The following is a 23,813-nucleotide window of genomic DNA, read 5'->3' as shown; positions in this document are numbered from 1 at the left end:
AAACCAGACAAATGGCACAGGAGAGGATGAAAATAGTAGCATTCCTATCATTGTAGTAATCTGATTTTTAACATGTCATGTAATTAAATCATATCATTTATGTGCGCCTCAACTGAAAGGTTTCTTGTGCTATTGTGGAAGACAATTGCATGAAGAACATGAAGTTGAAATACTTCTTCTCGTTAATTACAGTAAGTGCATAGGTATTATACCAGAATAATGGAAAAAAAGCACTGTTTGTACCCTGCACATCTTCATTTTGATTTGTACTATTATTATTTCATTAGCCTGTACTCTAATTGACATAAGATGTACTTGTGTTTCAGTCCTGGAATCTTTTGACACGTACAAATCAATACTATGAATTCATCAGCTGGAGACTTACTGTTATTTGGATGGCAGGATTCTTTGTCCGCTACTTCTTTCTGTTGCCTCTACGTGTAATGATTTGTTTCATAGGGGTAAGTCATTTGGAACTGTGAATAAAATAGATTATAAAGAAAATAACTTTCCTTACTTTCACCCATGTAGTAAGAAGGCCAAATTTTCATGTAATTTCAGTTCTGTTGTTTACTGACATTTATGCATAAGAACATTTAAATTAGAAAAGTACAGCATTTTAGTAAGCTGTTTGCTTCACTATTTTGGGAGATAGTTTCTTTTAATGTGTGTGGTTTCATAATATTAATATGCAAAGAAAGATGTTCAGTTACACTGAACTGCTTTGTATAATTTTTAATTATTCATTCTAATATTCCATGCAGCATTTGATGTTCAAATTCACAAAACTGATCATTTGGATAAACAAAGTACTAACAGTAGCTGTGGAAGGGTTACATATTGCCATAATTTAATAGAATTTTTTTCTTTTGTGGTAGGGCTGTTAGATTCCCCCACAATTCTATTTCTTAAATTGTGTGGTTTCTGTCTGTTGGAGTATACTCAGCCTTTTGCATGTACTCAATGTTGTTATGCAAAAGTTTGACTTAAATTAGTTTGTGCTCAATGAAGTTCTTATGCGGTGTGGACCAGGTTAGACCAGCTTTGTTAAATACGCACACAAACATGAATTCCTTAATGACCAGTGATCTATTCCACTCGTGACACTATTTAATCTGTAGCAGTATATTTCCATTTTGTAATACCATTAATTTTTACTCTGTTTGCAAGCTCAACAAGATAAATTCTGCTTCAGGTTGAATTATTTATTTTTACTAAATTGCTGAGCCGAGACTTGTTATCAGAGACTTCGTTGTGCAGTTTCAGTTGAGATGCTGTTTGATGTAGTCAGTCAAAAGCAAACATGAGCTGTAGTTAAGAGTGTGTAAGATGTCAACAAATGATTTGTTGAAGAATTCTGTCATAAGTAATTATACTTCATAGCTGTTTCTAACTGTTACCTGTTTTCTCCTTTTTTTTTGTTTTTGTTTTTTCCTTTATATGGTGTGGAAGCTTCCATAAATTTCTAGATGGATCACAATTTGAATAAAATAGTACAGTAGAGTTGGACACTCTAAATCATCACTTAATTATGGTAGATTTCAGTAAAATTGCTAGATATTGTCATTATCAGCAACTGGGGTAATTTATTGCTATCAGGAACTTAAGAGTCTTGTGCATACAAACTACTGCCAAAAATTATCCTGAACATTTTAAGAAACTGTTGACAAATGACTGGGAGAATATTGGGGAGAGGGGAGATCCTACACAGAACAGATTTTTAACCTAAAATCAATAATTCATTGCAGAGTATTAACCAGCAATTATTTATTGATTTCAAGGAAGCATTTGATTCAGTAGACACAGAGATGACAGATAAAATCATTAGAGAATTTGGTGTTACAACAAAATTACTAAATGTAATTTATGAAACTCTAAAATATATATCCAAAGTTAAATTTATGGGAGAAGTATCTCAGGTATTTGAAATAAAAATTGTTTTTAGGCATGGTGCAGTTTGTCACATTTACTGTTCAACATTGTTTTAGAAAAAAAGCCTGTGAGGATCTGGAATTTGGAACTCAAAATCACAAAATTGATCTAATAAGCCTGGAAAGGAAAACAAGTGCTATTTAGGTAAATTGCTTGGTATTTAGATGTGTTACTGCAATACTTTAAGAAAATGTGACAGAAAAGTTACTGAAATAAATCTTCTGCAAAAAATAGCGAATAGATCTGGTCCCAAAATTTAAGCTGAAAAAACAAAATTCATGACAAATATAAAAATGTGTCAAAATAAATAAGTATCATAGAGCAGTTTAGTAAATTTAAATGAAATGCATGTCTAGAAAAACAAAACTATAACACCATAACAAAGTGGTAAGACCAACATGTTTATATGCATGTAAATGCTCAATGATGAAAAGTGAGCTGGAGCAATAGAGGCACTAGATACTCAGATTATTAGATAAAAATGGGGGTAATAAAAACTACAGCTGATTGGAAAATGAGAAGTAATGAGATCTATGAAAGTATAGAGAAAATATCAGAAGTAATAGTAAAGCAAAGATTAATCTCCTTTGGAGCCCTCCATGGACTCAATGAGAACAAGCTAATGAAACAAATATTCCTGCATTTCTGGAAAAAGAAATCAATAATAGCATGGATTACAGAAATGAGAAAACAACTAAATAGAAAAACATCAAAGAATCAGAAATAACAGAAAGTAAGTTTTTTGATACTAAAATACTGTGGTTTTCTAGACAGAAGAAATAATAAGTTGGTAACAATGTGGACAGAAGAAAGGAATAGGTAACATTGGTAGAAGATGGAGGACTGGAGAAAAAGAAAGAGGCGGAACTGAAATTGTGAGATCCTAGTTGGTCAACATAATAATAATAATAATAATAATAATAATAATAATAATAATAATAATAAAGAATAGGCCTCCGGTATGTTCTGCCAGTCGTAAAAGGCGACGAAAAGAACAAACCACTAATAGGGCTAACCCCCCTTTTAGTGTGATTACTTGGTTCAGGACAGAACTAAAGAAGCCTCGGACAAGTGCCGTCATGGTCGGGGACGACGCTTGAACCCTATGCCCGCCCACAATGGTAATGACACTGCTAGCCAACTGGAAAATGATTTAAATCCAAATAGAGGTGTTTTGCAGGATATGCTTCCTGCAACCACCCTAGAAGGAAAACAAAGACAGAGGATGAGATGGTCAGATGAAGTTAATCGACACCTCATGTTCTGTTATTACCAAGCAACAAACCTAGGAACCAACACAACTGGATACAGATCACAAGTATACACAACATTTATTACCAGATACCCGGAATTAAAATTTTTAACAGAACAACGACTAGCTGATCAGATCCGTGTAATAATAAAAAATAACAGGATACCCCAGTCAGAATTAGAAAACATCAAACAACAAGTACAACAAATACTGGAACAAAATAATGTGCAATTAGAAGAAGAAGAAAATACAGTAATGGACTCAAACATCCCAGAGCAAACAAAGAACAACACGCATCAATTAAACAATCAGAGGAAAACGAAATCTTAAGACAGCCACCAGCACAAGCACAAATAGAACATGAAGTGACACAAATGTTAGATATAGAAGAAAAATTTCAGTTGACATATATAGAATACAAAGACACAAATACAGACATTAGACCATTCTTGCATAGACTGCCAAGTAACCCACAAGTCGAAACAACAATAAAAACTATCAACACAATCATACACGACAAAATAAATGAATATACAACTATGGAAGAGTTACAACTACTGGTTTATATAGGAGCACTCACTACACTAAATATACACACTAGGCAGAGATCAGAACCAACCAACACACAGAAGAAACCCACAAAACCAGCAAGGCAACACAGGCTACAGATCAGAATGGAAAAACTGAGAAAGGACATCGGACAGCTAACACAATTTATAAGAAATGAAATGTCAGAAGAAGAAAAAAAAAAAAAAAAAAAAAACGAAAAAGGTTAGGTAAAATCTCACAAGAAGAAGCGATAGAGCAATTAGATGAGAAGAAGCAGAAATTACAAGCATTGGCCAAACGACTTAGGAGATACAAAAAAAAAAGAAAAAAAAAGGAAACAAAACCAAACATTCAACGCAAACCAAAAGAAATTTTACCAGACAATAGATAACACACACATTAAAATAGACAATCCACCAAACATAAGACATGGAACACTTCTGGAGCAACATATGGTCAAACCCGGTACAACATAACAGGCATGCACGGTGGATACAAGCAGAAACAGACACATACAAGATGATACCACAAATGCCTGAAGTGATAATTTTGCAACATGAAGTCACCCAAGCTATTAATTTTACTCACAATTGGAAAGCCCCTGGAAAAGATAAAATAGCAAATTTCTGGCTAAAGTAGTTCACCTCAACACATTCACATCTAACTAAATTATTTAACAGTTACATTGCAGACCCATACACATTCCCTGATACACTTACACATGGAATAACTTATCTGAAACCTAAAGATCAAGCAGACACAGCAAACCCAGCTAAATATCGCCCCATAACATGCCTACCAACAATATACAAAATATTAACTTCAGTCTTTACACAGAAATTAATGACACATACAACACAGAACAAAATTATAAATGAAGAACAAAAAGGCTGTTGCAAAGGAGCACGAGGATGTAAAGAGCAACTGATAATAGATGCAGAGGTGACATATCAAGCTAAAACTAAACAAAGGTCGCTACACTATGCATACATTGATTACCAAAAAGCTTTTGATAGTGTACCCCACTCATGGTTACTACAGATATTGGAAATATACAAAGTAGATCCTAAATTGATACAGTTTCTAAACATAGTAATGGAAAAACTGGAAAACCACACTTAATATCCAAACAAATTCAGATAATATCACATCACAGCCAATACAGATTAAGCGTGGAATATACCAAGGAGACTTATTAAGTCCTTTCCGGTTCTGTCTTGCTCTGAACCCACTATCCAACATGCTAAATAATACAAATTGTGGATACAATATTACTGGAACATACCCACACAAAATCACACATTTGCTATACATGGATGATCTAAAACTACTGGCAGCAACCAATCAACAACTCAACCAATTATTAAAGATAACAGAAGTATTCAGCAATGACATAAATATGGCTTTTGGAACAGACAAATGTAAGAAAAATAGCATAGTCAAGGGAAAACACACTAAACAAGAAGATTACATATTGAATAACCACAGTCACTCCATAGAAGTGATGGAAAAAACAGATGCCTATAAATACCTAGGATACAGACAAAAAATAGGAATAGATAATACAAATATTAAAGAAGAACTAAAAGAAAAATATAGACAAAGACTAACAAAAATACTGAAAACAGAATTGATAGCAAGAAACAAGACAAAAGCTATAAATACTTATGCTATACTAATATTGACCTACTCATTTGGAGTAGTGAAATGGAGTAACACAGACCTAGAAGCACTCAATACACTCACATGATCACAATGCCACAAATATAGAATACATCACATACATTCAGCAACAGAAAGATTCACATTAAGCAGAAAGGAAGGAGGAAGGGGATTTATCGATATAAAAAACCTACATTATGGACAGGTAGACAATTTAAGAAAATTCTTTATAGAACGAGCAGAAACTAGCAAAATACAGAAAGCAATCACTCGTATAAATACATCTGCTACACCACTGCAATTTCATAACCACTTCTACAACCCTTTAGATCACATAACATCAACAGATACGAAGAAAGTAAATTGGAAAAAGAAAACACTACATGGCAAGCACCCGTATCATCTAACACAGCCACACATCGATCAAGACGCATCCAACACATGGCTAAGAAAAGGCAATATATACAGTGAGACGGAAGGATTCATGATTGCAATACAGGCTCAAACAATAAACACCAGGTATTACAGCAAGCATATTATTAAAGATCCCAATACCACAACAGATAAATGCAGACTTTGCAAACAACAAATAGAAACAGTAGATCACATCACAAGTGGATGTACAATACTAGCAAATACAGAATACCCCAGAAGACATGACAATGTAGCAAAAATAATACATCAACAGCTTGCCTTACAACATAAACTTATAAAACAACACGTTCCCACATAAAAGTATGCACCACAAAATGTACAGGAGAATGATGAATACAAATTATACTGGAACAGAACAATTATAACAGATAAAACAACACCACATAACAAACCTGACGTCATACTCACCAATAAAAAGAAGAAATTAACACAACTAATCGAAATATCCATACCCAATACAACAAATATACAAAAGAAAACAGGAGAAAAAATTGAAAAATACATCCAACTGGCTGAGGAAGTCAAGGACATGTGGCATCAGGATAAAGTTGACATTATACCAATTATACTATCAACGACAGGAGTCATACCACACAATATCCACCAGTACATCAACGCAATACAGCTACATCCAAACATATATATACAACTACAGAAATCCGTAATTGTTGATACATGTTCAATTACCCGAAAGTTCCTAAACGCAGTGTAACATATACCGTACAGTTAAAAGGAAGTCGCGCTTGATCAAGGTCCGCGTCATTTTCATTTCGAACCAGACCTAAGGTCTGAGAAAGGAAAGAAATAATAATAATAATAATAAATAATAATAATAATAATAGAAAACCTAGTGTCTTTATAACATGGAGAACCATTAAATATGAAGGGTCCAGGAAAGGAATGAGCTAAGTCCAGTTTTGTAAATTTTATGGAAAATTAGTATTTTTATTTAAATATCTCACAATTCTATAACATTTGCACTTCTATTGCTATGTTAAAAACTGTAAATAATATTCTGTAAATGTATAACAATATTATTGCTTATTTATTGAAACTTGTGATGCTACATGTTGAGAAACCAAGTAAGAGTAACTTATCCAATGAAACAAGGGACTGATTACATGAATCAAAGTAGCATAAACATTGCTTTCTCCTTTGTTACTGGAAATAAGAATTAAATTATATTTAAAAAATAGTAAAAGATTGCATACCCTGAGAACTTCAAGCAGTAGAAAGACTATCATAGTATTCTTGTGCTTCTGACCCACAAAAAAATTTCAAAAATTGCAGTTCTTGGTATTTCTTATAGTCTTACTGGTAAAAGAAAACTGTCAAATCACTCTAGTCCATTGGATTCTACAGATGTAGAGCCAATTTGAAAATGTGCTGCTTATAATGGTATCAACTGTTGCATCACATAGCTTCCAGGGCCTGTTCCTGTGTTTGCCTCCTAGTATCAATAGGAACATTCCTGGTAGTCTGAAGACCAGGTGCTAAATACGGAATCTTACTTCTGATATGCCTTGCATTGTAATAAATGCCTTACAACCGAAAACTTCTTTCACTCTATCTCCTATTTGTTCTCTAACTCACATTTGTCTTTACTACGCCTTCTATTGTTGTTTTATACGGGAGTGAGACCACATAAGAAGCACCTGAAAATCTACTGATTCCATTAAGTTTCATTCTTTCAAAATACTTTTCTTTGTATCTTCAGGCATGTCAAAATGTTGTAACACTTACAGTAGCAGTTGTTTCACACCCCATGAGACATATGTGACTTACCAAATGAAAGTGCTGGCAGGTCGACATACACACAAACATACACACAAAATTCAAGCTTTCGCAACAAACTGTTGCATATCTGCTCCAGTCCAGAATCCCTGAACCATTACACCAACAACCTGACAACAGCTTTCGCATCCCGTAACTACCCTCCCAACCTGGTACAGAAGAAAATAACCAGAGCCACTTCCTCAAACCCAGAACCTCCCCAAAAGTGCCCCAATTGTGACAGGATACTTTCTGGGACTGGATCAGACTATGAATGTGGCTCTCCAGCAGGGATAAGACTTCCTCAAATCCTGCCCTGAAATGAGATCCATCCTTCATGAAATCCTCCCCACTCCACCAAGAGTGTATTTCCGCCGTCCACCTAACCTTCATAATCTCTTAGTTCATCCCTATGAAATCCCCAAACCACCTTCCCTACCCTCTGGCTCCTACCCTTGTAACCGCCCCTGGTGTAAAACCTGCCCCATGCACCCTCCCACCACCACCTACTCCAGTCCTGTAACCTGGAAGGTGTACACGATCAAAGGCAGAGCCACGTGTGAAAGCACCCACGTGATTTACCAACTGACCTGCCTACACTGTGAAACTTCCTATGTGGGAATGACCAGCAACAAACTGTCCATTCGCATGAATGGACACAGGCAGACAGTGTTTGTTGGTAATGAGGATCACCCTGTGGCTAAACATGCCTTGGTGCACGGCCAGCACATCTTGGCACAGTGTTACACCGTCCGGGTTATCTGGATACTTCCCACCAACACCAACCTATCCGAACTCCGGAGATGGGAACTTGCTCTTCAATATATCCTCTCTTCCCGTTACCCACCAGGCCTCAATCTCGGCTAATTTCAAGTTGCCGCCACTCATACCTCACCTGTCATTCAACATTATCTTTGCCTCTGCACTTCCGCCTCGACTGACATCTCTGTGCCCAAACTCTTTGTCTTTAAATATGTCTGCTTGTGTCTGTATATGTGTGGATGGATATGTGTGTGTGTGCGCGAGTGTATACCCGTCCTTTTTTCCCTCTAAGGTAAGTCTTTCCGCTCCCGGGATTGGAATGACTCCTTACCCTCTCCCTTAAAACCCACATCCTTTCGTCTTTCCCTCTCCTTCCCTCTTTACTGATGAGGCAACAGTTTGTTGCGAAAGCTTGAATTTTTTATGTGACTTACCAAACGAAAGTGCTGGTAGGTCGATAGACACACAAAATTCAAGCTTTCGCAACCAACGGTTGCTTCATCAGGAAAGAGGGAAGGAGAGGGAAAGACGAAAGGATGTGTGTTTTAAGGGAGAGGGTAAGGAGTCATTCCAATCCCGGGAGCGGAAAGGCTTAGCTTAGGGGGGAAAAAAGGACAGGTATACACTCACATACACACACACATATCCATCTGCACACACACACACACACACACACACACACACACACACACACACACACACATATGTAAAGGCAAAGAGTTTGGGTAGAGATGTCAGTCGAGGCGGAAGTACAGAGGCAAAGATGTTATTGAATGACAGGTGAGGTATGAGCGGCGGCAACTTGAAATTAGTGGAGGTTGAGGCCTGGCGGATAACGAGAAGAGGATATACTGAAGGGCAAGTTACCATCTCCAGAGTTCTGACATGTTGGTGTTAGTGGGAAGTATCCAGATAACCCGGACGGTGTAACACTGTGCCAAGATGTGCTGGCCGTGCACCAAGGCATGTTTAGCCACAGGGTGATCCTCATTACCAACAAACACTGTCTGCCTGTGTCCATTCATGCGAATGGACAGTTTGTTGCTGGTCATTCCCACATAGAAAGTTTCACAGTGTAGGCAGGTCAGTTGGTAAATCACGCGGGTGCTTTCACACGTGGCTCTGCCTTTGATCGTGTACACCTTCCAGGTTACAGGACTGGAGTAGGTGGTGGTGGGAGGGTGCATGGGGCAGGTTTTACACCAGGGGCAGTTACAAGGGTAGGAGCCAGAGGGTAGGGAAGGTGGTTTGGGGATTTCATAGGGATGAACTAAGAGGTTATGAAGGTTAGGTGGACGGCGGAAATACACTCTTGGTGGAGTGGGGAGGATTTCATGAAGGATGGATCTCATTTCAGGGCGGGATTTGAGGAAGTCGTATCCCTGCTGGAGAGCCACATTCATAGTCTGATCCAGTCCCAGAAAGTATCCTGTCACAATTGGGGCACTTTTGGGGTTCTTCTGTGGGAGGTTCTGGGTTTGAGGAAGTGGCTCTGGTTATTTTCTTCTGTACCAGGTCGGGAGGGTAGTTGCGGGATGCGAAAGCTGTTTTCAGGTTGTTGGTATAATGGTTCAGGGATTCCGGACTGGAGCAGATTCATTTGCCACGAAGACCTAGGCTGTAGGGAAGGGACCGTTTGATGTGGAATGGGTGGCAGCTGTCGTAATGGAGGTACTGTTGCTTGTTGGTGGGTTTGATGTGGACGGACGTGTGAAGCTGGCCATTGGACAGGTGGAGGTCAACATCAAGGAAAGTGGCATGGGATTTGGAGTAGGACCAGGTGAATCTGATGGAACCAAAGGAGTTGAGGTTGGAGAGGAAATTCTGGAGTTCTTCTTCACTGTGAGTCCAGATCATGAAGATGTCATCAATACATCTGTACCAAACTTTGGGTTGGCAGGCCTGGGTAACCAAGAAGGCTTCCTCTAGGCGACCCATGAATAGGTTGGCGTACGAGGGGGCCATACTGGTACCCATGGCTGTTCCCTTTAATTGTTGGTATGTCTGGCCTTCGAAAGTGAAGAAGTTGCGGGTCAGGATGAAGCTGGCTAAGGTAATGAGGAAAGAGGTTTTAGGTAGGGTGGCAGGTGATCGGCATGAAAGGAAGTGCTCCATCGCAGCGAGGCCCTGGACGTGCAGAATATTTGTGTATAAGGAAGTGGCATCAATGGTTACAAGGATGGTTTCCGGGGGTAACAGACTGGGTAAGGATTCCAGGCGTTCGAGAAAGTGGTTGGTGTCTTTGATGAAGGGTGGGAGACTGCATGTAATGGGTTGAAGGTGTTGATCTACGTAGGCAGAGATACGTTCTGTGGGGGCTTGGTAATCAGCTACAATGGGACGGCCGGGATGATTGGGTTTGTGAATTTTAGGTAGAAGGTAGGGGTGCGGGGTGTTGGTGGGGTCAGGAGGTTGATGGAGTCAGGTGAAAGGTTTTGTGGGGGGCCTAAGGTTCTGAGGATTCTTTGAAGTTCCGCCTGGACATCAGGAATGGGATGACCTAGGCAAACTTTGTATGTAGTGTTGTCTGAAAGCTGACGAAGTCCCTCAGCCACATACTCCCGACGATAAAGTACCACGGTCGTGAAACCCTTGTCCGCCGGAGGAAGAATGACGATGGATTGGTCAGCCTTCAGATCACGGATAGCCTGGGCTTCAGCAGGGGTGATGTTGGGAGTAGGATTAAGGTTTTTTAAGAAGGATTTAGAGGCAAGGCTGGAAGCCAGAAATTCCTGGAAGGTTTGGAGAGGGTGATTTTGAGGAAGAGGAGGTGGGTCCTGCTGTGACGGAGGACGTAACTGTTCCAGGCAGGGTTCAATTTGGATAGTGTCTTGGGGAGTTGGATCATTTTTCTTCGTGGCAAAGTGATATTTCCAGCAGAGAGTACGGGTGTAGGACAGTAAATCTTTGACAAGGGCTGTTTGGTTGAATTTGGGAGTGGGGCTGAAGGTGAGGCCTTTGGATAGGACAGAGGTTTCGGATTGGGAGAGAGGTTTTGAGGAAAGGTTAACTACTGAATTAGGGTATTGTGGTTCCAGATTGTGTTGATTCGAATTTTGAGGTTTTGGGGGGAGTGGAGCTGGAAGTGGGAGATTGAGTAGATGGGAGAGACTGGGTCTGTGTGCAATGAGAGGAGGTTGAGGTTTGCTGGAAAGGTTGTGAAGGGTGAGTGAGTTGCCTTTCCGGAGGTGGGAAACCAGGAGATTGGATAGTTTTTTGAGGTGGAGGGTGGCATGCTGTTCTAATTTGCGGTTGGCCTGTAGGAGGATGCTCTGAACAGCTGGTGTGAATGTGGGAGAGGAAAGATTGAGGACTTTTATTAAGGATAGGAGTTGACAGGTGTGTTCATTGGCTGAGTTGATGTGTAGGTGAAGGATTAGGTGGGTGAGGGCAATTGATTGTTTAGTTTGGAACTGGTATAGGGACTGATGGAAGAAAGGGTTGCAGCCAGAGATGGGAACTTTAAGTGTGAGGCCTTTGGGGGTAATGCCAAATGTCAGACAAGCCTGAAAAAATAAAATATGGGAGTGTAATCTGGCTAGGGCGAAGGCATGTTTGCGGAGGGAATGTAAATAGAACTTAATGGGGTTGTTGTGGGGATGTGAGGGTGACATGATATTAGAAGGTGGATAGTGTAACATGAGGTTGAAATGAAAATGAAAATAAAAGTATATGGGGAGAGATAAAGGTGAACTAGAAAGCAACTGGAGATCTGGTGTGAAAAAAGGCGAAAAAGTGTTGGTTATAGCTGGGCTATGTTGATCCTGTGGTGAACTTGGGTTGGTAGACAACGATGTGCACAAAGATTAGGTGGTTGTGTTGCCGCCAAAATATGTTAAAGGGTGGAGCAATTCGGGAAAATTTCGAAAAAACTGCGTGTAAATGTATTAAAAGGAGTGGTTTTGTGGTGGCAGATTGTGAAAATGAGGCTAACAATTGTCTGATGAAGAAATAATGACATTAAAACCTGTGGGAAGCGGCTAAAAAAGATCAGTGATGTGGGAAAAACGGAAATGGAAAAAAAGCGAAAGGTATTAGAAATAGCCGAAATGGCTGTATAATAGCTGAAAGGAACTGTTTGTGAACTGGAAACCGTGGAAGAGGAGAAGGTGAATACAAAGTGAAACTACTTGCAAAAACAGAAAGAGAAAATAAGAAGACAGGAAAGATTTCGAAATGCAACAGTGACAATAACAAACGTAATTGTTGTGTTCAAATTAATGATGCGAATATAATAGAGGGAAACATTCCATGTGGGAAAAACATGTCTAAAAACAAAAATGATGTGACTTACCAAACGGAAGTGCTGGCAGGTCGATAGACACACAAACATACACACAAAATTCAAGCTTTCGCAACCAACGGTTGATTCATCAGGAAAGAGGGAAGGATGTGGGTTTTAAGGGAGAGGGTAAGGAGTCATTCCAATCCCGGGAGCGGAAAGACTTAGCTTAGGGGGAAAAAAGGACAGGTATACACTCGCGCACGGACACACACACATATCCATCCGCACATACACAGACACAAGCAGACATTTGTAAAGGCAAAGAGTTTGGGTAGAGATGTCAGTCGAGGCTGGAAGTACAGAGGCAAAGATGTTGTTGAAAGACAGGTGAGGTATGAGCGGCGGCAACTTGAAATTAGCGGAGGTTGAGGCCTGGCTGATAACGAGAAGAGAGGATATACTGAAGGGCAAGTTCCCATCTCCGGAGTTCTGACAGGTTGGTGTTGGTGGGAAGTATCCAGATAACCCGGACGGTGTAACACTGTGCCAAGATGTGCTGGCCGTGCACCAAGGCATGTTTAGCCACAGGGTGATCCTCATTACCAACAAACACTGTCTGCCTGTGTCCATTCATGCGAATGGACAGTTTGTTGCTGGTCATTCCCACATAGAAAGCTTCACAGTGTAGGCAGGTCAGTTGGTAAATCACTTGGGTGCTTTCACACGTGACTCTGCCTTTGATCGTGTATATATCAGGCAACACCCATACCAGTATTTTCACAAAATTGCAGAAACTCTAGTGCATTATATAAAAGACCTGTACACAGAAGCTTAATGTGCCAACAGCACACAGAATCACAATAATAGTAGACATCTGTTTGTCAGGGCTGTAACCTAAATTATTATTTACTTTAAATACCTGGCTTTTTCCGCAATTTCAAACTGACTAAGCTCTTTCTCTCCCTGTACAGCTTCTTTGTAACACTGATTTGCAGTATGAATGAGATTATTTTTGGTTATGTACTGTAGTAGGAAATATTTCATCCCTTCCAGATTTTCATATACTAGTGACAACTCAAAAAATAGAGAAATGAACTTTGCTTTCTTCCTGGATCCTTTGTATATTCTGATCAATTAGCATTTCTCTGGGCGTAAGAATGTGAGCTGTGAATGAGATACTTGATGTGAAGTAAGTCGATTAGGATTTCAGTAGGTAGTAGAATCATAAGAAAGTCAGTTCAGTGAGATGATGATCATTTAATTTTTGCTTTAATTTTCACTTCTCCTGTTTGCCTTAATGATTAACCTCCTAATGTTTAAAAAATGAAGTTGATATATTAAATCAAAGCTATAACCATTGAATGAAAATAGATATGCTTATCTTCCATGACCTCTGAATTAAGTGCATTAAAATATTTTGCTAGAGTTGTCTTTAGAATAAAACATTGGCATTCATTAGAACAATTCTGAGCAGTTTTAGAGGAATATAAAATGTTAGTATTTTTGATATTTATTGTTATCAGAAAGGACTCTGATTATTATTAACCTGCAATAACCTTTTTTCTCTAGATATGTTGGATGCTGTCATCAACTGGGGTGCTAAGTTTTGTACCAAAGTGCTGGCTGAAAAACTGGCTTGTTAACCATACATACCGTATAGCATTTCGTATCTTAGCATGTTCTTTAACTGTCATCTTAACATCTCATAACATTCAGTACCGACCTAGAGCAGGGGGTGTCTGTGTTGCAAACCACACGTCACCAATAGATGTTGGCATACTTTCCACAGAGACAACATATGCTTTGGTGAGTTATAAAAAATGTTCTGCAGAGATTTGTGGGCCATTTTTGGGTATCATCAGTTGTTTCTCAGTTGCTTCCTCTCTTCTTTGGCCAGGCTGTTGCCTATCATGAGATTTCTTCTGCCCATGCTCTTCATGTTTGTGTGTGTGTGTGTGTGTGTGTGTGTGTGTGTGTGTGTGTGTGTGTTTTAAGGCCTGCAGCAGGTTTTTGTTAGCTTCTGGTAGCAGACCCAAAAATCTCATAGTAGCTGTAGCAATTCTTCATAATCTCCCCCCCTCCCCCCCCCCCCCCCCCCCAGCAGCCCCCCTTGGGGCCTGTACTGAGGTTTGGCTATAGTGTAACTCACTTTCTGTGAATTTAATTTAATGACACTCCTAAATTGCTGCTGAAGAGATATTTGAAACTCCATTGTATCCCTTTCAGAAGTAGTCAAAGCATTTTTTGTCTCAGTTGTTTGTTTCCTCAACATTAGAACTTTTAATTATAAATTCACTATTCCAAGAAATATTTTTAACAAATGTATATAATTTACTTCGAGGATTTATAGAAATTTGTGTTACTTCTAAGAAAGTATTTAATTTTCCTTCTGTGACACTGTTGTGTGGTAGACGTGTGGTGTGGGAGATGTGTTGTGTGTTGTTGTAGCAGGATATTGCTTCCTTTATTTCAGGTTATGTGGTTGACAGCTTGTACAGCTGTTGTGGGCTATGTTCCTGAGGGTCCATTCAAGCGTTGGCTCAACCATCGTGTTTCCATAATGTGCTTTGGTGTTTTGTCCAGTGCTCTGTCATCTGTGATTACCTACCACAATCCAGAAAACAGACCAAAGAGTGGAATATGTGTAGCAAATCACACGTCTCCAATTGATGTCCTCGTCCTAGCCTGTGATAACTGCTATGCCTTGGTATGTCGTTGTGGAAATATTACCTTTACTGGTTTCTTACTGTGACTTTATTTTTAAGTTTAAATTGCCTTTTGCTTTATTTAGTCATATACTTCATAAATAAAAAGTAGTTGAAAATATTTTAAGGAACTTAATTTTAAACAAATGGGCTGAGAAGGCAGTCGATGCATCGGCAGTGGCTCCTCAACCCGAAGTTTTATCAGAAGTAAGCACCAGCCATGAAAACCTTCAGTGCCTTACTAATGGAAACCTACATGAGTAAATGTTACTATGAATTAAGTTACATTATAAACTGCAGAACAGGAAAAAAATAAATCTGGTTATAAAAGTGTAGTGTGTCAGTATCACAACTGATGCTGTACTTGATGAGGTTCTCTTGCTATAACAAAATAGTTTGTGTGCTGTGTGACTCACAAATTCACTCTGCTGAAGGATGAGTTCTATGTTATATGCATTATGTGCAAATTACTGCCTTGGCAGTAACTGTAGACTGACAGACAAGAAGTTCTTAATCGGATTAGTGTTGGAATTAATATTGCTGTACTGTCACCAATATCTTTGCAAGGCAAAGCAGGGAAGCCTGGAGTGGTGGGGGAAAGGGAAGGTATTTGACAGACTACCTTTGTTGGATGGATAAATAATACATTAAGATGTTGTGCACTTTATAGCCCATTTAGAAATGGTTTCGCGTGTGCGACACAAGTAAAAAAAAAAAATGTAAATAATTCAGGAGTAAAGACAGCTGACCGAATAGTAGAACCATTGAGTTGTCGGCGTGCACGTGCACCACTGTTCTGAATACAGTTGATATTTGTGGCCACTTTCCTCGGTTGCTAACTACTACTTCAGTTATGTTTTATGATAAAACATAACTGAAGTCTTTGTTCTGAAGCTCAGTAAACTGTATAAACTGAACATGACTGTGCAGGAATTATTTCCCCTAGAAAAAATTAAAACTAATCAACTGCCACAAAAATATTACACACGCCTGCTGCTTTGGCAGTTAATTGTGCCAGCTGAACACAAGATACTGGGTTTCACAGCTCAGCAGGTGGACTGGGGTGAGAGCTTGTGTGTTGATGTGGCTAGAGGGAGAAAGTGGTGGAAGCAGAGGTTGAGGAGGCAGTAGGTGTGTGGAATTAGGAATGTGACATGAGGATACCAGAGTTGGAAAGGTTTTGCTGCTCACAAAGTGTGCACTCTGACTCCTTAAAGGATTCATCTGAAAGCTAGCAGAGCTTCAATTTCTGCCTGTACTACTCAATTTTTCTATTATTCAGTGAGTAGTGTCCTTTACTCTTAAAATTATTTACGTTCTGCCGGAACTTTCTTACCACAAGTAAAAAATTTATGTGCTCTTAACTTCTCATCCTAGTGATAGCTTCATGAAATGCCATGTAATGAACAGTAAGTGTCAGTAGTCTCTTAATGAGATCACACCCTCACATATAGACACTTATTGCATTCCTTAAAAGGATATAACCTGTAACCAGATTGATATATCTTTTTAGTCAGAGATTTCCACTACATTTTGAGTAAGCCTGTCATTGTCTGTATAACAGAAAAATGTAGCTATTTTATTCAGTCATTTGTTGCTAAAGTTAGTTTCTTTGTTGTGAATACTTTGCATAACAGAAGTATGTCGATGTAACTGCTAAAGCATAAGTGGGAAAACTACACATTGCAGGAAGTGTGTGTTTCCGACATACAAAGGAACAATGTAGGGAGTAAATGAAACAGCTCACCATGTACTTGAGGCATTGATTGTTTGATAGGCACATATGCAAGATTTAAACATAAACAATATTTCAGAACTTAGTTACGTATCTAATGTTGTTTGTGTGCATGTTGATCACTTGATGCCTCAGCTGTGTGGTGAGTGGTTACCTTTATTCATTGTGTTATTTGAATTCCATCCAGCATTTTCCAGTATCAAATTGCCAGAAAAAGTGTATACTAACTTTGCAACCATCCAAAGACAGACACAGACTGAGTAGTGACAAACCTATTATTCAGGAATAGATTGTGAATCACATTCTTTGAAAGTAGCAGTTTTGTCATACTGGTACTCAGGGAAAGTGGAGCTATAAAATCCCATGATGTTTTAACAAATTGTATTATGTCATCTGTTAATTTTTCCAAATTTGTTTCTTTCTTCTGAGTTACTCAAAATATAGTAGCATCCTTCCAGTTTTGTCAGTCTGCTAGTAAATGACAGTGTAAAACTTTGTATAAACAGTGGAAAAGCATATCAGCAGTAATTTTCTAATTAACTGAACCAAGAATTTGAGCCCTGATGGGGGAAAGAATATGGAAATTAAAATTTTATTTTTAGCAGTATTTAGCTTTCAAATGCATTTTGAATTTAAAGAATGGTAATCTTAACGATGCCAACAACAAGGAGTGAGAAGATTCCTAAATACCAATACTCCATGTTAATACTAACAAAAATCCATGGCGTGACTTGGCTTGGTATGGGTAAATAACTTCACACATGGTAGAATTAAACAAAGTGTTCACAGCATTAGTTTTAAGATGATGGTCTACACTTACAACTTCAAATAAAAACTAACTTCATAGTTAGCAAGATGATCTGTGCACATTCTTTTAAAATAACTGTGTGTGTGTGTGTGTGTGTGTGTGTGTGTGTGTGTGTGTGTGTGTGTATCAGACTTTGTGGTCAAAATTAGTTTCAGAAGACTTTACAATTTTTTAGTAAATGATAATGAGTTTACTTCAGTTCTGTGCGAAGTGAAATCCTTACAATACTTGTACTCACTGTATGTTGACAGTAATCATGTAGATATACAATATACCAGACAGTGGTAATTTTTGGAGTGCACTGATGTGGATATGAGGAATATGTCTACTAACTTTCCTTTACTTTTGTATAATGTACTATCATTGCAGATTGGTCAGAGGCATGGTGGTTTCTTAGGACTCCTCCAGCGAGCTTTAGCGAGAGCGTCCCCTCACATATGGTTTGAACGTTCTGAAGTAAAGGACAGAGAAGCAGTTGCAAGAAGGTATACCACACCAGTGCCAAAAATTTATTTAATTAACAATTTTGCTCATAGCAGAAGTTTGCAGCATATATATTTTGGAACAGATTAAAAAGTTTCTGGAAAAGTACACTCAACATTTTGCAACCTATTAAATTAATGGAATTAATTAGGTTCAGAGAGGACATACATGCAGGTATCAAATAGTCAATCAAATTAAAATCTTTGCTGGCCACTGTGGCCGAGCGGTTCTAGGTACTTCAGTCTGGAACTGCGCTGCTGCTACGGTCGCAGGTTTGAATCCTGCCTCGGGCATGGCTGTGTGTGACGTGCTTAGGTTTAAGTAGTTATAAGTTCTAGGGGACTGATGACCTCAGATGTTAAGTCCCATAGTGCTTAGAGCCATTTGAACCATTATTAAAATCTTTAGTATTGCGACACGAAATATTTATTTCTCTTCACATGAATGTCTGCTTACAAGCTTGCTTGCTTTTATCCTCATTACTATACAATTATGTTAAATATATCCAGTTAAGAATGGTTTATAATTTGAAAAACAACTTGTTCCAAATACACACATTCAACACATACCTTATGTAACGTTCTTATAAAAATGAAACTAAAAGCTTTAGCTTATATTGACTTTGACCAAATTCATAAATAAGTGAAACATACTGAGGAAAGGATACATCATCAGCATGTGTTCGAGCCAGTGCCTCAATTAGTAAAAGAGGGCAACATCAAGGGACTTGCTGGCGTAAGTTTGAAACTTGTTTCTAAAAACTGAAGCATGTGTGTAATACAGGACATATAGCAAACATTGTTAAATTCATTGTGAATAAATTTCTATAAAAATTTCCAATTTTATTATTATATATACAGGGTGAGCAATGTAAAACAAAACTCAAAATGTAACTGCTGCAGAATCAGTAAATTATGTTGGAATGAAATTTTATGTTGGTACACAGATGTTGCATTTATTAATATTATTGTTAGTAAAGATGTTCAAAATGATTATCCTAGGCATTGGCACACTTTTGTGCCAGACTGAATATATTGAGTCATCTGATGCAAAATGTAAATTGCGTTGATTTCTCATTGAATTTTCATCTTCAGTCCATCAAAATTGTGGGGGTTAGAAGCATACACACTTCCCTTTAAGGAACGAAAGGAAGTGATCTCAAGTAGCCAGCTCTTGAGAACATGAAGGTCACTGGGCACTGCTGGCAATGTGTTCATTTGTGAAACTTTCATGATTGTGATTCAGTGAAACATTGTTCCATCTTGTTGGAAGATAATGTTTTCTTTTTCATTATCAATCATTTGTGCATAAACGTCCTTGAAAATTGTGGAGTAAACATGTGGATTGACAGTTCAGTAAAAAAATATTTTTCCCACTTTGATTATTGGAAAGGTACACTAATACCAATACCTGGTGTTCTGAATCTTAACACGGCTGGATAAATGAAACTATGCCTTGTCTAACATGAAATAAGTCATTAGACCTATTTGTCCACCATCAATGTTTTCAAGAAGCCAGTTGCAATAATCATTCATTTGCCTATCTTCTTCAATTATTGCACAGCTGTAATGTGGTAAGATTTAAATTTTAATTCATGAAAAAGTTTAACAGCAGATTGTTGGGATGACTTGCTTAATGTTGTTTTTTGGACTGACAATAATTCTTTAAATATTGACAATACCTGTGGAGTGCTTATAAAAGGAATTTGAAACCAAAGCTGTTGTATAACCTCCATTGTGTCTCCTACTATCTTCTGGGATCACAGCATTTGGAAATTTTTCTATGATCACTTGATGTGCTTCTTCAAACTATTGCGAAAAAATGTAGTCTTCAGCTCTATAGTTATTCTCTCCTAGACTGTATAGGCATTTTACACACGCACGCGCACACACACACACACACACACACACACACACACACACACACACATTTGTAGCCACAACACTCCACTGCAATGAAATATATACAGTATACTCCTAATTTTGGCTCAGTTGTCTTCCACTGCCGATGTGGGTTAGCATCAGTTGCTGCCTGCCAGTGCCTCTCTCTCTCTCTCTCTCTCTCTGTGTGTGTGTGTGTGTGTGTGTGTGTGTGTGTGTGTGTGTGTGTGTGTGTGTGTGTTCACAAATAGTGTTGTGTTAAGTTTTACGCTGCTGTCACTGTATATTGGAACACCAGATATTAAAAATATATACAGTTTTTACCAGTATAATTTCAGTGAAGATTTGCACCTGATACTAAGAAAAAGTCTTCTTCTGTAATTTTTCAGGCTTCGTGAGCATGTGTCTGATCCTAACAATCCTCCAATTCTCATTTTCCCTGAAGGAACATGCATTAACAATACATCAGTTATGCAGTTCAAGAAAGGAAGCTTTGAAGTTGGAGGTGTCATTTATCCTGTAGCCATAAAGGTAATATTGTTTTCAGTACGTCTGTTTCATTGTTTGCTTACTTTCGGGTAGATTAGGGGCATGCACGCTGCCAAAGTAGTGTCCAATTGAGACATGCTATATTAGACAGATTACATGGCCTGTAGTTTAGTAGCAACCTGAAATAGGAAAGGTCAAATGCTGTAAAGATAATCATTATACAACCAACTTAACTGTTTTGGCACCAGAAGCTGTTGCTTTGTTGTGTCAGCAAATACAATACAGGGTATTGAAAGAGAGTGAAATATATTGAGAGATGGTAGTACTAGTACTAACATAAGAAGGTGTCTAACAAAGATGTATCCTGAAAAATCTACTGTGATGTCTGAAGACATGTTTGTAGGAAGAGCTTAGTTTGATATCCAATCTACATGTGCATCTACACCCAATGTGGCAGAAAGTAGTTTTCATTGTACTAAATGTCAGGATTTCTCCCTGTTTCATTAGGAAATGGAGCATGTAAAGAATGTTTGTGTAAATGCCTCTGTGCATGCTGTAGTCCAATCCTGTCTTTGTAATATCTTCAGGAATGATATTTAGGTGGCTGCAGTTTAGTCAAAATTTTAAAGGCTTTTGTGGGATAATTGGTATCTGTCGTCAAACATTGGGTTGTTAAAGTTTTTCAGCATGCAACATCTTTCTCCCGTGGACCAAATGAACCTATTTTTTGTGCCCTTTTTCTGTGTACAAACACAGGTTTTATACGACCCAGAACAACTGGGAAATCTGGCAAAAACTTGGGAATTTCAAATCTGGCAAAAACTTGGGAATTTCTTCATCTGGGAAAAACCTTGAATTTTTCATAGTTTTAGTTTTCAGTTAAATTTTTGTAATTCTGACTGATGGGAACTGATATTTTAACAAATAGTTTTACTTTAGTCTCTTGCTGCAGCAATAAAACAAACAAGAGAATGACACCAAAATAAATTTTGGTTGCAAAGAAAATGCACCACTTACCACACACACACACACACACACACACACACACACACACACACTGCACACAGAAGAACCTGCCAACTGCAGCAAAATGTGTCAAAGGCTTTAGGATGAAGATTACGCAACACAAACCTGCGTTCAGTGGATGTGACGTCACAACTGTTTGTTACTGAAGGGTTCCACACATGAGCGACAGATCACAGTGATCAGTGACATGGGTGACAATTGCACATATGCATGAGCAAATTGTAGCAATTGGTCGCTGGTCATGTGGAAATCCCAGGCAGTCTGATGGATAGCATTCATTTTGTGCACGCAATATGGCTGCCTGGCTGGTTAGCAGAGACTCGTTTCTCTATTTATTAAGCATGGTTGTGCAGCTTCATTTAGCTTTGCCCATGTTTAGTAAGGAATTAACACTAGAATTTAAAAGTTACCCAGGGACCCCGAACTACTCTGAAAAGTGAAGTGGAAGAGGGAGTTGCCAATTATCTCAAGAAGCAATACAAAAAACACTCTCCATTTTGCAGTGAGGAGCATTTTGAAGCTTGTGCTATAGAAGTAGGAATGACTGAGCCCACTGTATCATGACTATGAACTTCACTTCTTATGATTTTGAGTTATTTATGAAATTATTACACGCATTATTAAAGTTTTTAACTTCTAAACAGAATGACATAGATACCTACTGTAATGCTAAGACGACATTTAAATGTTCAGCACAAACGTATTATACAGCTATACTCAAATCCCTTGTCATTTCATGTAAACTAGTGCTCCTTCATTCAATTTATAAGGGTTACAATAATCAGTGTAGCTGCTATTGACATCTCAGTAGAAACATTGAGTAAATTGTGTAAATATTTGCAGTTAAATTATAAGACCAATGACTAGAAAGGAATAGAGGACCAATAAAAATGAAAAGAATTGTACTGGCACACTGGAAAGGTGTGCACAGACCATTTGGTATCAGTGTGAAAACTGTTATATATTGTGCAAAGTACTGTACAATGTCAAGAAAGGCATTTCAAAACAAATTCAATAAATTTATTTTAAATTTGTTTTGCAGGTGTTCTTGGGAACAGGGAAATCAGCTGTAACTGCTACTAAACATAGCAGTTCATTTTCCATAGCAGAACTTCCCATAACAGTGATATTCATAATACTGATTGAAATTGCTCGTCAAATCGCTCTTGTGTGGGCTGCCAAGTCGAGCGACTGGTTACAGGCAGTAATTGCATTTGACGGATCACTGTGATCCTCGCACATGTGTGGGGCCCTTAACAGGTTACAGGAAGATATTGTGAAGGGTGTTTTGAGAAGCGTTAATTTCAAAGTAAATTTCCAATTATGCAAGATGAATTATGTTATGTGTGACAATGTACAATGAATTTCTTAAATCGTAGAGTGTTTCACTCTCATTCAAATCGTAACACTCCGAGGACCAGCCACATAGAACAGTTTTGGATCTAGAAGACCGCATTTGACCGGCATTTGATATATCTTAAAGGGTAACACACTAAAAAAAGGCAAATATTATATTTGAAAGCTTAGTTTTTCTTGAAGATCTACTGTACGTATATAAATTTAAACTCTTAACTTTTCCTATTTGTGTGTTCGCACTACTTAATAGTGATGTTGCTAGTGGCTGACTAAATCATGTGACATGAGCTGCAATTGGCTAATGTAAGTGCATCTCAATCTTGATTTCAAAGCATCGGAAGCTACCGTGCTGTATCTGGTGGAATTTACATTTTAGTAATGTGAAAATATGCAGTGTACATGTTGCCATACATCAAAGATCTTCCAAAAATGCTTTTTTTGTGCTGGATTTTGTTTCCTAAAGTGCTGGGAAGTTATACACTCGTATGTGAAACCTTTACCATTAAAAGAATTGAAAAGTTATACAGCTATGAGGCAAAGTATATTGTCACTTAACACAAAAAGTGTGTTTTCACCTGGGAAATAGTATTTTTAACCTAGATATCCAGGAAAAATATGGAAATATTTTTTGTCTGTGGATACATCATGATTCATCTCCCTCTATTACTCATATTTGGTATGGGCCCCACACTTTGGCAGTATTAAAGGATAACCTGCGTGTTACTTCCACATGCAATTTAC

At 38.2% G+C, this 23,813-nt stretch overlaps 1 protein-coding gene across 4 annotated transcripts in view; it reads left to right on the top strand.

The window, feature by feature from the left end:
- LOC126194747 (glycerol-3-phosphate acyltransferase 3) overlaps positions 1 to 23,813 on the top strand; it is a 227,502-nt gene that overhangs the window by 191,368 nt on the left and 12,321 nt on the right. For 2 of the 4 annotated variants that reach the window (XM_049933016.1, XM_049933014.1), the window contains 4 exons: positions 327 to 461; positions 14,160 to 14,396; positions 18,208 to 18,323; positions 20,591 to 20,732. In XM_049933016.1, the coding sequence (XP_049788973.1) occupies positions 327 to 461; positions 14,160 to 14,396; positions 18,208 to 18,323; positions 20,591 to 20,732 (630 nt within the window). Of the gene's footprint in view, positions 1 to 326; positions 462 to 14,159; positions 14,397 to 15,063; positions 15,298 to 18,207; positions 18,324 to 20,590; positions 20,733 to 23,813 lie in introns of all 4 variants that reach the window. The other 2 variants (XM_049933015.1, XM_049933017.1) reach the window with 2 other exon arrangements.

This window comes from Schistocerca nitens, chromosome 7 (assembly GCF_023898315.1).
Source record: "Schistocerca nitens isolate TAMUIC-IGC-003100 chromosome 7, iqSchNite1.1, whole genome shotgun sequence".
Classification (NCBI taxonomy): Eukaryota; Metazoa; Arthropoda; class Insecta; order Orthoptera; family Acrididae; genus Schistocerca; species Schistocerca nitens.
Note: the sequence above shows the minus strand (reverse complement) of the source record. Positions and strands in the feature narration are given on the sequence as shown.